The following is an 18,135-nucleotide window of genomic DNA, read 5'->3' as shown; positions in this document are numbered from 1 at the left end:
CTTACCTATATTTCCTATATTTGCTAAACTGCAAAAATCTAAATAGTACTCTTCAGGTATCACATTCACTGGTAAATCACGAAGAAAAGCTTTCATTAATTGGGCAAAACGTACAATGTCCAACGGATGGGTAGATGACTGTTCTATACCAGGTAATGGTAAACAATGAGCAAATGTATCATGAAGTTCTTGTAGAGTATGCGTTAAAGCTGACTGTTGATAAACCATAGCCAAGTCAACAGGTTGAATACACGGATTATTACTGGCAGTAATAAAACTTTCAGAAGCTAGTTTTTCTATTTGTTCAGTACATGTAGTTAAGAATACAGGGACTTTTGAATTAGAATCTAATTTCTATAAGAAAAATTAACAAAAAAATAATTTTAGAGATAATTTAATAATTGATTATACGTAAACGTATCATATATGCAAAGAAATAACTTTGGTGTGGAAAATCAGTAATATGAATAACTGACTTACAATATATTTAATACAACTTTTAAAAGAGTAGTAATATACTGATTTCTTTGACAGATGTATATATCAACCTAATCTAAATACTTGAATATGGTTGCTGGGTTGAATACTTATATATATAGTGATCCACCTGGGATCTTGATACCTTTATGGTTGCGTCACAGGATTGAGCTATGCTGTTCAGGTCGTGTAAAACCCGCATGGTGTCTCGTTCTCAAAAAACCAATGTAAAGTTACCCTCTTGAAGATATATTTATAGCTGTGTGAATAATATACATACAACTTCCCCAGGTTTTTACCATTGTATTTTTATTAGACGGTCAGTAAATTTGAGTTTCATCAAAAAGATCTCAATACAGGAAAATTGTAGAAAACAATACCTTTAAAGTAACTGATGAATATACACTTTTGCTCTCAGAAGGATATCTAAACTGTTTGACATCCATGTACAAAAGAGAATAACAATAAGTCAATTATTTTACACAATTGTTTAATAGAATTTGAAGGTCATCTACAGCAATCGTTATATTCGGCTTACATTTCAATAAATTGTCTTAAACAACAAAAATAGTTGTCAACAGGTACCTTCCTTATAAAACAAAGTAAAACTATACAAACTATGAGTTGGATCCATCAATTCACAGTTTTATTGTAGAATTCAACAGTGTGAAAACATTATCCTATGCAGATCACAACTCATTATTACAGCAATAAAAAATTTAAACACAATAATAGAAGGCAATATTACCGAGTACTCAAAAACATTTAGACATCCTGATAATATATATATCCATGATATAAGTTGTAAAACAATAACTTTACTTGTTCTTCCAATTTAACACCAAAGTATTCACTAACATACGGAACCAATGAAGTGGGAATTTCATTCGTTTCACAGCCAGCGCCCGGCTTTTCGGGATTAAATTCTTTAGTCGCACAAAATACTCCAGGACAATTTGAAAAATACTCTAAAGCTTTACAGATACGATGACAAATAGCTCCACACTTTTTACACTGGAATCCCTGATGACTGAAGCCTACGAAAATGAACAGAAAACAGGTGATAATTTTAATGGAAAAGTAAAATACCAATAATACTTTTAACACAACCAAGAGATCACAGGAATATATGTACATATACTTAGTTACTCGTATTTAGAATTCCCCAAATACAACTTCTGCTTCATGCGTGCTTAAAATCACAAACGTTGGAAGACAGAGCTGATATTAGTTTCTGTAGAAATTTGTAAGTTGTACTGTGATATATTTTCTGGTGATTCTAATTCTATGATTTTATAATTCAATGATCATTTGATTTTAATAAGACAATGAGCAAAAAGAGATAAAAGTAACACTGATGGGATACCTAATAAAGGAATATTGCACACTATACAGGAGACTATTCTGTAAAAAGAGGTGAGCTGGAAATCGTGCTGCCGAGAATCGCTACTTTTTCCTGGAAATTTTCTATCGATATCCAAATTCGCGAATATGTCCAGATTTTCTCCAGGAGTAGGTTCTTTACCTTGTAAAGTCTTTTACAGAAAAAAAAAGGAAAATACAAAATTTTTAAACAAAGTTCACGCAAGACCAATGAAGATAAATGACACCATGCAACAAAAACACTAGTAATATATGAGAAAATGCAACTAAAAACAAGTACGAACCTTTGCTAAATAGATAATGATAACTACCAGCAATTTTCAATGGCCAGTTAATATTCAAATGGAAAATCAAAGTTAGGCACAAAAAGCAAAATCGAGATCTGACCCCAGATACTAAAACATTCCAGTTACCTGGTTTAACCTTAATATATAGAACAACGTTTTTGTAGGTAGGTAGATAGACAAATAGGTATTATCGTTAGGTGACATGAAATGTGACAAATAAAACCTCAAGTGATTAAATTCTAATTATGTTCGTATGATTTGAGCTGAAGAGACTACACATTTCCCCTGAATCATTCAATACAAGTAGCATACAGTTGGCTGTTAAGTGGAACTCATTAACAGATACACTTAGATAATATACTACATATGATTTACAATTGAACTTCGATGTATTTCACAAAAACAATACACTCAGTATCTAGATATATTGTTAGGTGATCAAAAAATACAGCATGCAAACAAAAGGGCAGTCTTAGGAAATCAATATTACTATTTATATATGTGAATTGTCACCGTAAGACACAGAGAAAGGAGTTGATAAAACTGTGACAACCATGAATATACAGGAAAGGAGAATTCGAAATTGTAAAATTATTGTATAGTTAAGTGTCTGAATAACTTATGCTGGTTAGATGCTGTTGTTGAAATTCACAGCAGGATGCGTACGAAAGCGAAAGTAGATAAGATTAATGGTGATTTCTAACCCCAAAGTTTTATCCATTCTTAAAATCCCCACAATCATCTGCAACAAAATGTCACGATGAAGGTAAGATATTAATTTTTTATAGTTAACTGTCTCCTAAATACTTCTTACTGAAAAGAGAAAGCAACATCTTTGGAGATTCAGGATCCCAAAAGCATGAATGTTGTTCTCGTTCTACGATTTCGCAATCATCCCAACATCATTAAATAACTATTCTAGTGAGTTCATCTCCTTTAGATCAATAAAAAAGAGAAACCAAACAACCACACTGTCAAAATTTTCACATTAGCACTATAAAATTCTAAGGAGATCAGAACACTATAAAATTAACAGACAAACGCATAGACTGTAAGATAATGAAATGTACCAATGTACCAATAAATTTAGTACCAACCAAAAGAATCCATGATTTATCTACAACATTGAGAAAAATTCTTATTTCCGTCAATCAGTTAAACTTTTACATTAACCAAGCTTAACTTTTATGAGCAATGTGAGAGAACTATAAAAATTAACTAGTTAATCAAACTAAAATGAAGGCTGATTGTAAATCAGTTAGTTAACAAATAAAAGTCGAGTATTGTATGTATTGTAAAGTTTCGGACAAAAATTTCAAAATCATATGTAAATCATCTGCTAAATTATGTCAGCATGATGACTTGATATAGCAAGCCTATTAAATAGTATACTTATGAACTTATCATGAAACTAGTTACACTGATTTACTTAAAATAAGTAGATTTATTTAAATTTAATTAGTTGATAATTGCTAAGTTGAGTGATAACTAATGTGGTATAAACACATAAATAAAGCAAGGATACAGAGTGAAACTCACCAATATTGCTCTTTCTAATGTTTCACGAGCAAATGGGTCAGCTACTCTACACAAATGAGGTGAATCATAAGTAACTTCTGAAAGGAAATTACCATCTAAATTCAATTTGATGAATAATCGAACAAATCGACCAAGGCCAACAACAGCTAACCAATGGGCTACTTGATTACAATTCCAAGAAGCCAGTGGCTAAAAATACACAAAACATGCGTTTAAAAGACATCATGAGCTATTGTCTTACAAAGATATTCCACTTCATTCCCAACACTATTTCTACCACTATAGTATTACTGTTGATATTACTATAATAATCTTTTCATTAAGCCTAAGAACATATTTCCGACTAAATAGGTTTTCACGTGATCAAATCATTGTCATTCCTAGATTTATTGACCATTTTCTAACCTACACATAAGTATTTATTTCTATGTCTTATAATCAAGACATTTTAATCTTTCTAACATTTATTATTATATGATAAACTGATAGTTTACATAAAAAATGCGATCTTACATTAAGATTATACCCTTAAAACTGTATTATTTATTTATACGATGTTAGTGTAATTATTTTATCAGACCATACACGACCGATAGAAATTCGACGAAATAAGATGAGTTTTCGACCAATTATTCAAATGTAGTTCTAATTGTGGTTATTAAAATAATTAAAATACTTAAATGTAATTGTAATTGGGTTGAACCAATGAGGAAACTTACCGAAACATAAAATACCTTAAAGTAATATTAATTAACATTTAATCACGAATATTCAATCGCTTTTTAAAGATACATAGTGATATTGGTTATCACCTAGTGACTGGTTCATCTATAGGTAAAACTATTCAATAAAACTAAAGTTGAGTAACAGAGATTAGAAAATAGAAAGTCTAAATAAGATCTCCTAGTAAATAATAACAGATTAAGCTGTTGATAAACTATGCGAAACGCTTCAGTAGATTAAGGAAAAAACAACTCTACGTAACCAGATTATTTCAACGAGCGATTAAAAATTCAAACATTTTACAGTGTATAAACCACACATTAAATTTTGTCTGTAGCTCAGTAATTTCTATATGACTGTATAGTAGACTATGTATTACTGATCTAGAGGTTAAGCGTTCACGCGCGAGACCGAAGGTCCTGAGCTCGAATCCTGCGTGCGGGATCATGGATGTGCACTGCTAAACGAAACGGCCGCCCGGTGCTTGCAGGTTTTCCAGGGTTGTCTGGCTTAAATCGATTCATGAATTCAACTATTAGATTACTACAATTTCCATAAACCCTCATTCTGATAATATTATTTGGCTCCAAACCAATATACCATGAAAATGATCTTATTCGGCTTGTAGTATGAAAAATAATTGCAGTTTTAATCTCTAGCTACAAAATTTCCCTACAATGCGACTGTTGGGAAGATCCGGAAAACTCAAAAAAATTCAAGAAAGGCTCTGAAAACACTGAAAAGCATCGTATCCAATCAGCGTTCAATAGAAGTCTTGCCAGAAACGTCTAGAAGGTGAAAAGTCACATGTCGAGTTTGTGGTTGGATGATTACTCATACTGCTACCACGTTTAGTAGCATTCCAGAATTTTCCGGAAACCCAAGGACATCTAAAATACTATAAAAACCCTAGATTTTCTGTATATAAACGAGCCTTTGGAGTAAAGTCTTTTCTTCCACATTTCGCGCCGTTTCTCTCGTGTTCAAGTCGCTGTGTAGATCTAGCCTGGGGGTTACTAGAAAAGCTTAAGAACCAAGTCTATCGTCCAATTAGAAGACTTATCAGCAACGCTAATAAAAGCTTGATAAATCTACAGTATGAGATTTTTAAATCAGATACAAGGAAAACCCTAGAACTAACCATACAGCTCTATGGAAATCCTCCTAGTTTTATCCAAATAACAGTTATAAATCATACACCCCGAAAATTGAGCCCTAGACTGATTTACGGAAATGTCGTCATGATGAGATTCTCTGCGTTTACGAGTGTCCAATCTATAATTTACAGGCTATAATTAAGACATTCTGTGCAAAAGACATAGCAATAGCTATGCGAAACGAGTAACAACTGAAACGAATTCTCTAATCGCATATGACTATTGAAAATCGATCTATGCAAAAGAGTATAACACCTCAAGTAGATAAAACTGACTTGCGCAACAGTTCTACATTCTATTTTCAGAGGTATACAGTCTGATCGACCAACTTTTTAGTTTTATTTTTCGCTTCGAGTATTAACAAATCTCTGCAGGAAAAACTGTGGTACCCACAACACTTTGAAGACTGTTTTCGTGTTCCATCCCGACTGAAAATATAGATGTTCACGACATGTTATAATATTTTCAGGAAAAAGAGAACTACATCACTTCTCTACTGATACTGTAGTGAACAGAACACGGGTGGGGACAATCGAATTGTATTTAGCACAAAATTACAGAGTTACTCAGTAAAATAGAAAAACTATATAGTAAGTCGTTAATTTGCAAAATATCAATCCATCATATCAAACCGGACTGTTCCTGTTGTAATCATCAATCCATTGCCCCCAAATGCCCTGGTACGGCCGAGAGTGGGGGGAGTCCGCTCTTCCTCTCCAAATGCTCTCACATAGCCACGCGTATATAGCCTCTGCCAGGGAAGTCCTACTCACTGCATTCTCGTGGCACTATTGTTGTTTACGAAAATGAGAGAACGAAAAGCGAATATCCGGTGCTTTAATCGGATTCCGAACCAATGGTACACATGGGCTCCAGTATCCTGCGGAAACAAATGGCGTATGAACCAATTGTTGGTCACCGGTTTCCATGGGACTTCATCTCCTTACGATGCTCCACTGCCTTGTGGATCAGACCTTCAGGTCGAAGGCTTGGGGTGTGGCCCCCTAAGAAAACCACCTACTTCGGTTTGGGCACCCGGGCAGTATCACAGCCCTCACACATATCGAATGGGATTTGTGTGGCGCATATGTATTTGGTGCCTCCTTGTACCAAGGTCTATGTGTTAAAATAAATAAAATAAATTTCATTGTTCATGAGTTTTCTTACAAATTGCATTGTGTTCCCGCTCTTCGTTTCTTGATCTTCCCCCATCTTCTGCTGCCAGACATTACGTTTTTAACTCGCGTCATATACTACGTACATCAATATAAGTAGCACGCACCACAAAACTATCACCACTAGCTTTGCAATAAACACACGCAGACTAATATTTCTATTAATTTCAGAAAGGGTTTTGTGGAGATTTTCGTGATTTCAATAGTTGAGCTCATGAGTCAACTGAAGCTAAACCACCACGGAAAACCTGGAAGCACTGAACGGCCGTTTCGTCCTATTGTAGGACTTCCCAGTAGTGCTCACCCACGACCCCGGGGTTCGGACCTATGACCTACTGGTCCCGCGCGCGAGCACTTAACCACTAAACCACTGATCCGTCGTCCGGTGATGTTGATGTCTAACTTCAACCAATCCAACTTAGCTTCAAATGACTCATGACCTCAACTACTGAAAATATCTACTAATATAAAATCTTATCGAATATAAGAGCATCGAAGATGAATGAAAATAAATCACGAAATAAAAATACCTGTTCAGTGGTGGAAATAGAAGACGATAACAATGAGAAAGCATTACATGTTGATGAACAAGTCAATTTCTCTGATTTAATTGTCGAATTGTCATTTACTGGAGGCTGACACGTGAATACTTCAAATCTTTTAGAGTATTCAGCACAAACAAGATGAAATACAGACTTGCAAGCAAAGCATCTATTAGCATTACACCGTGGTGTCACTATATAATCATTACATAGATTACATATTAGCGGATAACTGATAGAAACATTAACAAATTGATGACAACGGTAGGATAAGGCTGGAAACAAAAAAGATATTTTTAAAAACGAAATAATGTTATGCATGAAGAGGAAAGAATGATCATAATAAAAAATCCACGCGTTTCTAACTTTGAGTTCTAAAAAATGATCTGATCCATAACAAAAATACTGATTTACTAGTTCTGGGTTTTGATTTTGCTTTTATTTTCCATTTTTCGCTTTTCCGTTTCTTTTCGTGTATAATATTATATTACTTATTAATATTTAGGAACTAATATCATTTTTGAATAAAAATAAAGAGAATTCAGCAAAGAAAACTACTTTTCCATGAAATTGTTTACTCAAGTTGTACGTTCGTATCTATGACTGTTTGGTAAATATATAAGTCTATAGAAGTAAATAAAAGATTCCATCAAAACGTAATTCGCGATTGAGAACAACAAATGAGGTTGCATAGTAATCAGAGGGTTAGAGAACAATAGGATGAAAATGATTTACGGGTTAGAATACTGTTCAATGTCCCTTTGTTGTTGTGAGATATTTACATGAATCTGAGACACTTAATCTATTTATTAACGTAAATGTATTCTCCTAAAATTTTAAAAAGTTTTTCATTTCTCATAATTCATTGAGCTACTTTTCATTTGCAATAATTTACATAAATTACGTGTGTAGTTATCGTTTCGATTTGGTGACTGCTATTGTTGGACTGATATAACTAATTGCCGTCACTTAACTTGCCGTATGTTTTTGTAAGCAATCATTACGCAATTATTGCAAAAGGCACCACTTATTTCATGGTATCTTGATGTGTGTAAACGCACTGAATACCTCAAAAAGCGAGATTTGTAAAATACATTACTTATGTTGTCATCAATACTAAATATCACCAACTGTAAGCAGCTGACGAAAGCCAAACAAAATAAAATGAATTAATGCCATTCTATTCAAATCTTTGTTCTTTCTCACTCCAATGATGATACCATTTTAAAGAAAAATACTTTGTTTTGAATTTAGGTTTTACGCGTGACTCAGTTATTTGATTTGAGTCATCGAGGGAATTTAACAGTGAGGCTCTGCTCCAATCCTATTCTTTAGCACATCATACCAAATGTCAAAAACGTTCTTAATTAGTCAGTAAGCTTTTATTTACAGTGCAAGTGTATGTTCGAATAGTAAATCATAGTGATAGGTATATATTACTGTTTGGAACTTCGATACCCTAGATCAATCAAACCTAGCAAGCAAGAGATGCTGAGGGGTTCACAACATTGGTCAAGATTTGAACTAACTTTATGTGGAAATGGATACACACTATTGAGAATGCAGCTTAATTTTCGAAGGGAGATATTTATGCATACATTTGGTTCGGATCAGCCAGTAAGATCTTGCCATTTACTTTTGGTTTCTCCATGCAAGTCTCAGGCTGGGTCCTAGAGTAGGAAATTTTTATAGCAGTATCAGGTTCAAACGACCGCATAACATAATAAACTTCAAAATAGATAATCACTCTAATAGTTAAAATAAGAAAGATAGTTGATAAGTGTAAATAAATGGATGGTATTTTTAGCTAGTAAGTAGTCGCCGTAATAACATATCTAAGTAGCAATCGACCCGTTAAAAGGATTTTAAGTTATTACACTGAAATCGGTGAAACGTTACGATCTTATCGTTGCATACTAGGTTCCATACAACAACTATTTAACACTTAACTAAAATATCGGTCGAGTAACTTGCAAACCCTTTTCATATTTATATAAATTAATGGCACTGGTTGTGTTATATCTTGAAATGTTGATTTCTTGATATACCGCGTATAGCAGAACACTAGAACGCTCAAAACTCTTCCAAGTCGCAATAAGAAGGCAGAAGACTAATGAAGGAATATTATTCCAAACAATGTCAATCATAGTACAAAATTGTCAGGTATTTATAGTTTTTAGTGAGAACGAAATCATCATTACAGTCCTCCAATCCGCATACAGGGGGCTATTAGCATTATCCAATCGGGAAGCTACACGTAGGAATTCTAGAATATTCTTCCGAAAGGTGATTGGATGGAACATCTTCGGCTCCTTCTGAGCCTCTTACAGCTTCCTCGAGTTAGCCCCCAAATGCCCTGGTATGGCTGAGAGCGGGGTGGGTTCGCCCTCCCTCTCGAAATACTCTCACACGGCCATGCGTATACAGACTCTGTCAGGGAAGTCCTACTCACTGCATTCTCGTGGCGGAGGTGTTGTTTACAAAAGTGAGAGAACGAAAAGCGAATGTCCGACGCTTTAACCGGATCCCAAATCAATGGTGCACATGGGCTCCAATATCCTGAGGGAACAAATAGCGTATGAACCAATCGTTGGTCACCGGTTACCATGGGACTTCATCTCCTTACGATGCTCCACTGCCTTGTGGGTTAGACCTTTAGGTCAAAGGCTCGGAGTGTGGCCCCCTAAGATAACCACCTGCTTCGGTCTGGGCACCCGGACAGTATCACAGCCCACACGCAAATGATGAACTCTCTATATCTATGGAAACTACTTTCCTCGCTTCGAATAACAATCAATTGATTCAAATTATTATCATTATTATTATTATTATTATTATTATTATTATTATTATTTACTACGTCGTTATTCACCCTCTTTTATTCCCACTCCGTTTATACTTAGTTTTTCGACTTATACAGCAGCTCGTCTATGGTGGAAATTCTACTGTATCTAAACGTTCTCGTGTCACTGTCCGGTTGAAAATTGTATGTTACCACTGAAAATGAGTACTGAAGCAGTTTTCCTGAAACCACGTGCACCATCCAAACTGGCTGCCTTTAACGTTCGCACACTTATGTAGGTTGGACAATAGATAGGGCTATGTCTTTGGAAAGTCTTAATATTGATGTCTGCTGTTTATCTGAGACCCGTATTCAAGACTCTGGTGATATACTACAAATTCGCCCTCCATCTGTCGCTTCGATAAGTTTGTTTCACGTGCGCTTATCCGGGGACCCTGTGGCATCTTCGTCTGGTCTTGCTGGCGTTGGTGTCGCACTAGGCGCTAGAGCTGAGACAGCACCATTAACAATCGGTTATGTGCTGTCAGATTAGAGAGTTCCATCAAAGTGAGAAGAAATCGGTGTGAGAAACGATGCCTTTTCGTCATCTCCGCCTATGCTCCGACAGATTGCAGCCCGGATGCAATCAAGGATGAGTTTTACCACCAGTTATCTGTTCTTCTCCAGAAAGTGAGTTCGACAGATATTGTAGTACTAGCCGGAGGCTTGAATGCTCAGGTCGGGCGTCTAGGCATAGAAGATAGTCGTTTAGGTGGCCGATGGAGACTTGCTGGTCGCAGGACAGATAACGGGAACCGTCTACTGCAACTGTGCACAAACCACAATCTGTTTCTGACTAGTACTAACTTTCGGCACAGTCATCGCCGATGTGCCGCCTGGCGTCCTCCCTCTGCATCCCAAGCCTGGACTCATATTGATCACATCGCGATCAGCTACCGCTGGCGTGGTTGTGTACAAGACTCCCGCTCCTTTTGGAGTAACTATCTGGACTCTGACCATGCTTTGGTCTGCGCCAATCTTACCTTACTTTTCAGTGGACAACGAAGTGACTGCCACCAACGGATTGATGTTAGCAAGCTGGTTGCAACTCCTGTTGCAAGTAAGTATCGAATCGAGCTCGCTTCTAGGCTAGCTACCATCATACTACCACCGTCATACTTATCAAAGGCCAACAATCGTAGTATTTCTTGACATCAGGGCTGCCTTCGATTCGTTGGATAGGACTGTTCTCTGGGATTGTCTATTGAAGAAATGTGTGCCTGAGAAGTTTATTAACATCCTAGAAGCCCTATATACAAACACTTCAGGCAGAGTGAGGGCATACAACCACCTCTCTCCATTGTTCCATTCGAACAGTGGGGTTAGGCAGGGTTGCCCAATCTCACCATTCCTCTTCAACTTTGCCATCGATGACATTCTGGAAACAGCTCTGATGAATGTAAGCAATGGTGGTGTGGATCTGTTGCCTGGAGAAAGACTTCTCGACCTTGAGTATGCGGACGATATTGTCTTACTGTGCGATAATGCCCAAGGCATGCAATCCGCACTTAATCAGTTGGCAATCAGTGTCCGTAGGTATGGTATGTGCTTTGCACCTTCCAAGTGCAAAGTACTTCTACAAGACTGGCAGGATTCTAATCCTGTACTCACCCTGGATGGTGAGCAGATAGAAGTAGTCGAGAAGTTCGTGTATCTAGGTAGCTGCATAAGTGCTGGTGGGGGTGTGAGTGATGAGATCAATGCACGTATAGTGAAAGCCAGAGCGGCTTATGCCAATCTGGGCCATATTTGGCGCCCTCGTGATTTTAGTCTGACTGTAAAAGGTCGGATCTACAATGCGTCGGTGAGAGCAGTTTTGCTCTATGCTTGTGAAACCTGGCCTCTTCGAGTTGAGGATGTTAGAAGACTCTCTGTGTTCGATCATCGATGTCTCCGAAGGATTGCTGACATCCAGTGGCAACACCATGTCAGTAATGCAGAGGTTCGGCATCGTGTGTTCGGGCACAGAGACGATAATGCGATCGGTGTCACCATCTTGAAAACCTACTTCGGTGGCTTGGACATGTTCTCCGAATGTCGTCCCAGAGAATTCCACGTCGTGCATTATTTGCCGACTCTGGGACTGGTAGGAAAAAGTGGAGAGGTGGTCAGTGCATGACATGGTGTCGTGGTATGAAAGAAAGCTGTAAAGGACTGGCTTGTGTTGGTCCTTCACGACTCCCTGGTTGGGGTCCTAGAGATGGTGTAACACAGTGGCTAGAGACGTTATCAGATATGGCTCAGAATAGAAGCCAGTGGCGATCCTGCTGTAACCTTCTTTTACTTTCTTCATAAAAAGTGGTTGTGTCTCCTTTACCTGAAAGATTTTTTCTGATTGTACTTTTCCGTTCCCCTATTATTACCACTATTATTATTACACTACCTTACACCAATCTCTTCCTTATTGTTCTTTTTTTACCCTCCCTACCTTTTTTTTCTTTTTCCTTCTCTTCGAATTCTCATTGTTTTGTGTGGCACATATATATTTGGCGCACTCTTGTACCAATATGTATGTGTTCAAATAAAATAATAATAAAACTCCTCGACTTCACCGGTGGTCCGTCGTCACAGGTTGAAATACACTTATTTTAATATTCATCAAGCCCAAAATTAGTGTCTCAGTCATTGGGGAGCGTATAGTTTTCATAACGTCGATCGTTTATGTTTCCCATGTCATGTTTATCACTGAGATTTCTTGTGGGTTCCATTATTTAAAAGTATAAGTCAGTCAGTCAGTAACAACGTAGAACTTCGTACGTACGTACACCAGTTCAAGATGCCATACCACATTATCACAGAGATGCAGTTGTCGATTCAAATCCCATAGTGGTAGAGGTAGTAAGAGTATAAGCAGTAATCGGAAACATTAGGGTTTGAAGATGTTATTCAAGGAGTGTAATCCAGTGACATAAATTTGGAAAGAAAATAAGGGACATGAAGAATTCACAAGATTAGAATTTGGGAGAACACAAAGAGTGGATGCACCTGCGCCATTGCAAACGATTTTGAGTTATGTCATTCAAGGTCTCTAACCATCGGTTGCTATCATATCGCGGTCCCCAATCAGGTAGTATACACCTACCAACATAGCTTAGTCCACTTGTCAGTGACTTCATGGACTTGTGGCGTGTTTTGGTCTGGTCGCCCCTAGCTTTCCCCCAACCTACTCCTACACCATAAAACATAGCACGTCGAAGCAGTCGGTGGTTGGGCATACGTAGCACATGTGTTTATTTAAAAGCACAAACCCTTTATCATTAGTATTTTTGCTGTCAAAATTCATTTCTTTACGAAAAAGGTTACTTCGGTTATCTTACTTCTCATTCGTGAAATATACTGAAATCATATAAAGTCAAATCAACTTATCAATCTGATCAGAGTTATGATCCAATTGTTACACGACATCCGGCTGCTTGATAAGAGTTGTTTCCAGAATATGAATAGTAAATGAAACGTAAATTACGAGCGCTGTCATCAGCTATGACTTCGTAAATATCAAAACACTGCGAAACTGAAACTGATTGCCACATATATGATAGAACATACCATTATGCATCAGAAATAGCATTTACGCATCTACTGAACTTATCATTAGAAAAATTATATCTGCTCTGCAGACTACTAATGATTCTAAACTTCCCATAAACCACTGATGGGGAAATTTAGCAGTAAACTAATACTTAATATATCATATAACATTCAATAACCAATTCAGAAGTCTCTAACTACATTGGACTTTATAAGATCAGAATAATAGTGAAATAAATACCTTTGAACCACTAAAACTAGAAAGTATGGGTAAATAAGATCTTAGTAAACAAGAGAAAAGAGAGATCACATAGTATATATTAGTAAATAGGAATGTCTTCAAAAGAAAGGAAACCATAACATGATTAAAAAACCTAAAAATCCTACTTTCCAAATACTATTTACAAGAAAATGTCTTCAAAAATGGATCCGAATCATACACAAGTTGACAGCTGCAACTAACATTTTTGTGAATTTACATTATCTTCTTACAGCATAAACGACTAGTAGCATATACATAGAAGGGCAGTTTGTTGAGCCACTTTAGCATTTCATATAGTGAACTATGAAACTCTGATTTAATAAAAAAAAAACGTCAATGTTATATTAATAATTATAATTTATATGGTGCGTGGAACAGTTTGTTGCCGTTTCCTCTTACAAATAATCCATGTCTCAGCCAAGAAACTGTGTATTAAGGAGGGAATCACCTACATCTTATTTGATAGTTACATTTCCGATATAATACTGAAGCAAACACGTTGTTAAAAAAAGTTAACTATTAAGGATTCATCTCTACACTGTGTCTCGCTCTGATAACAAACGAGTCAAATGAAAAGAAAACTGGTCAAATAATTCGAAGTCGGGACGAAACAAGTTAATCGAATATGAGGCTTTATACTATTAGTAAACAAAAATCCAGTATCCTTCAAAACTTTGAATTAGCAATACCTAGGTTGAAATATTGAGACAGTAATAAATTGTAATAATGTGATTCAATACAATTTATCATGTAACATGTATATAAAATTACATAATAAGGACTGATTAAAAGGCGAAATTTCAACTTAACTTACTTGGTACGGATACATTACACTTTTGAACTTCATGAGGTAAAGTATCTTGGGAAGGAATCGACAAATTTGTACATGAATGAGAATATGAATTAAGTGGTATACTGAGTAACGAGGATGAGGAAGATACATTGAGTAGACGTTTACACCTTGGAGGTATAACTGGTTGTAGTAAGCTTTGTGGATCAACATTTGTAGCTTTTATAAGCTGTGAATTTGGAAAAATGTGGGAAGAAGCAATTCGATCGGTGCTTTTGCTTCTTAGTTGAAGTGATCCGAATTCACGTATATCTATACAATATGCCGGAAAATATCCTTTATGTTTTGTTGTTTCATTAAGTCCATATAAAAAAGAGGTCGGTGCCGTAGCTTGAACAAGAAATGATGCGTACAAAAAAATCAAAAGTGGGATATATGTATATATAAAGATATAAAATTACGCAGTGGATTGTAACTAAGTACTAGACATAATCAAAATGGACTGAATCTATAATAATCGCCTCGATGAAGTGTATATATTTAGAAATCTCTAAAATAGTTTTCAAAACTAAGTGTTACAAAAATCGGCAGAAGGGTATCCTTTTTGAGCTAACTAAAAGGTTTTGTATTACTGAAAAATATCAAGACCGTCAATAACGGATACATAAAGCCTTTTGGACTGACATGACAGTAACCAAATATTTTCAACATTACAGGTTCTATATAACAAACTTTGGACACATCAACTATCCAAACATTAAAACAAATATCGCCATGAGAAATTCTCAAGTTATCTTTTAAAATGTCCAAGACTACTGTACTTCACCTTTTAGCACTCAGTCTAATACTACTTAAGAATAAAAACATAAGATAACAAGACTTTGAACTTGAAATATAACAAATGCAGTACGTTTCTCTGTCAATATTAATAAAAATAGTAATAATAACTGATTAAAACTGATGGACCGAAACAAAACGTAAATTCAGTTCACTAACCATTTTGTGGTCGACATTCAACCACTAGAATATCACCAGCAATAACATCGAGATATTCCTCTGCTGAGAGAGGAGTTCGACGAAATGTCGAAATGCAAGTATATCTTCCTGGATGTATATCATAGTTAAAATATGGGCGGCTTTGTGTCATAAAATATTATCTTGCTTTTTAATTACCAATACGCAAATGGCAGACTAAAACAAGTCATAAAATAAAAAAATAGTAGATAGAATCGGTAACACTTGTATGATCACACAAAAAAGAATCAAAAGACATAAAGCACAGTCTATTATTTATTAACTAATTTGCAGAAATCGGAAGTAAACATATGGTCACAAATTTAAAAGTGCTAGATTATTATACATGTTTTTCCAGCTCTTCTTCTTGTTGTTTGGCACCTTTATACATCCATCGGTGATTAAGAGATACATATGGTGATGGAGTGTACTCTCCGATTACTGGAATATGCCAGTCAGGATACCGTTGTCTGAACTCCACATTATATTTACCCAAAGCTGACATTAATGCGAATCCGACGCATGTAGTAGCACGTACCTTCATAGAACCTATAAAAGAAACATGTGAGAACGATTATAACACAATATGGTTATTGTTACATGCATAAAATTTGAAAACAACAGATCATTGTATCCAAACAAATGTAGATAATAGATTTAATTGTGTTCATCATTTATTGTTATTAAAAATTTAATGTGAACATTTTCGAAGAGCATATTTTTATAAACAGCATATTATCACGTACAAATATAGGCTTATGCATTCCAATCGAAAAGACACTTATTCATTAAAAGAAGAATATAAGTCATGTTCGTAGTCGTACGAAAGATAATATCCATCATACCCTTGACAGATATTTTCTCATTTAGATAAAAAATTATTGTACCTAATCCAATTATTTAAAAATGTGAATACATCAAAACTTTATCCATGCATTGTCTTTGACGAAAATTCACATGTTCAGAATATACTACAGATTTCCAGTGGATACCTTTCATTGCTCATAAACGAAGTTAACTGAACGGCATTCAAACAATACATCAACCCAAGACAATGTACATTATTCTGAAACCACAACAATGAATTCAGTACAAAAAGGTTTTAAAACACCTATCGATGCCATCTGGCTGAATATCATCTAGTGCCACTATTTCGTGCTAGTGAACAATGAAATGTTAGTAGACTAATTTAATGACTTATGTGGAGACATAAACACCGATTCCAACGCCAAAACATGTACGTTAAGCATCACAGTCAATAAGTCAAAAAATTTATTCCAAGGAAATCCCGTTTATTTGTTTGATGTAGTCTAATGAAATAAAGGAAATTTTCCAAGGAGTATACGATAACATCTTTCAGTAGTAGCAGTCTACAAGCGCGAACCGAAAATACCATTATGGAGAGTTAGCAGCTATAATACAGTTTCATAAACTCCAAGCCTTGGAGTGAATCTAGCTATTGTGACAAACCTCGTAACATCGGAAAGCAAGATAACCAGTCTGATGAGACAATAAAGGGAACAAGTCATTCTAAAACACATCCACTGCATCGGATAGTTATTTATTGATTATGAAATGAATGCTTCCTCCACATGAATCTACAGGTACTTGCTTTCAAGCACAAGCAGTAAAAGAAAAAGGATAAAGATTGGATACATTTACTTAACTATTTTCGAGCACCCAACTGAAATTTATATCTTCATAAACTACAAACACTTGGTGGCCACATCAATCTCTTTTCAATGCCTGAAGTTTTTGCAACAGAGGCCTTTACGATGATATCATGACGAAAACATCAGTAAATGATTAAATTGCTGAACATTATCCAAACAGTAAGTAGTGCTACATTGATTGCTTGTACAGTGATTTACTTGAAATTGGAGAAGCAAGATTTGGATGCTTGTACTTAACACCTACTTATATTTTCCGATACAAATCATCCGGCTTTGACATTAGATTTCTAAATTTATCCAATATTATTTTTACTTGAGTACCTTAAAGGGATTTACAGCCTGAAACACGGAAAAATCTCTCTTAAATTTAACACGTGTAAAACAAACTACATAGCGGTTACTATCTCCAGTTGGTAGCCGGATTTGTTTGTCAAGATGTACTGGGTATTAGCTTAGTTAAAAACCCTTCACTATCCCAGGAAGTCCGGACAGAAAGTTGCATAGGCAAAAAATAGTCTCCACGTGCAATTCAACACAACAATTCAATCTCGATGGTACATGTTGCTGGCTTAGACGGGTTAAAACAGTAATAACATCTTTGTAAGCATCTCCAGCTATGCTGCATTCTTAAGCTTAAAAGAGATCATTAAATATCTACTACATGGAGTACTGGTGGCGCGAGATTATAAAAGTATAGACTTCACATGACAAAATTAAAAATATTTCTGATTACATGGGACTGG

The 18,135-nt window shown here is 35.8% G+C and overlaps 1 protein-coding gene across 1 annotated transcript in view; it reads right to left on the bottom strand.

Annotated features, from left to right (window-relative positions):
• Window positions 1-18,135, bottom strand: part of PIK3R3 (Phosphatidylinositol 3-kinase regulatory subunit gamma) — a 35,571-nt gene that overhangs the window by 9,175 nt on the left and 8,261 nt on the right. The window contains exons 4-10 of the mRNA XM_012942215.2: window positions 15,702-16,268; window positions 14,730-15,095; window positions 7,272-7,558; window positions 3,687-3,875; window positions 1,844-2,012; window positions 1,300-1,514; window positions 6-354 (exon numbers count right to left, since the gene is read on the bottom strand). Of these exons, the coding sequence (XP_012797669.1) occupies window positions 6-354; window positions 1,300-1,514; window positions 1,844-2,012; window positions 3,687-3,875; window positions 7,272-7,558; window positions 14,730-15,095; window positions 15,702-15,852 (1,726 nt within the window). The 5' untranslated portion in view covers window positions 15,853-16,268. The remainder of the gene's footprint in view (window positions 1-5; window positions 355-1,299; window positions 1,515-1,843; window positions 2,013-3,686; window positions 3,876-7,271; window positions 7,559-14,729; window positions 15,096-15,701; window positions 16,269-18,135) is intronic.

This window comes from Schistosoma haematobium, chromosome ZW, assembly GCF_000699445.3.
Source record: "Schistosoma haematobium chromosome ZW, whole genome shotgun sequence".
NCBI lineage: Eukaryota > Metazoa > Platyhelminthes > Trematoda > Strigeidida > Schistosomatidae > Schistosoma > Schistosoma haematobium.
This window is presented reverse-complemented; position numbering and strand designations above follow the sequence as displayed.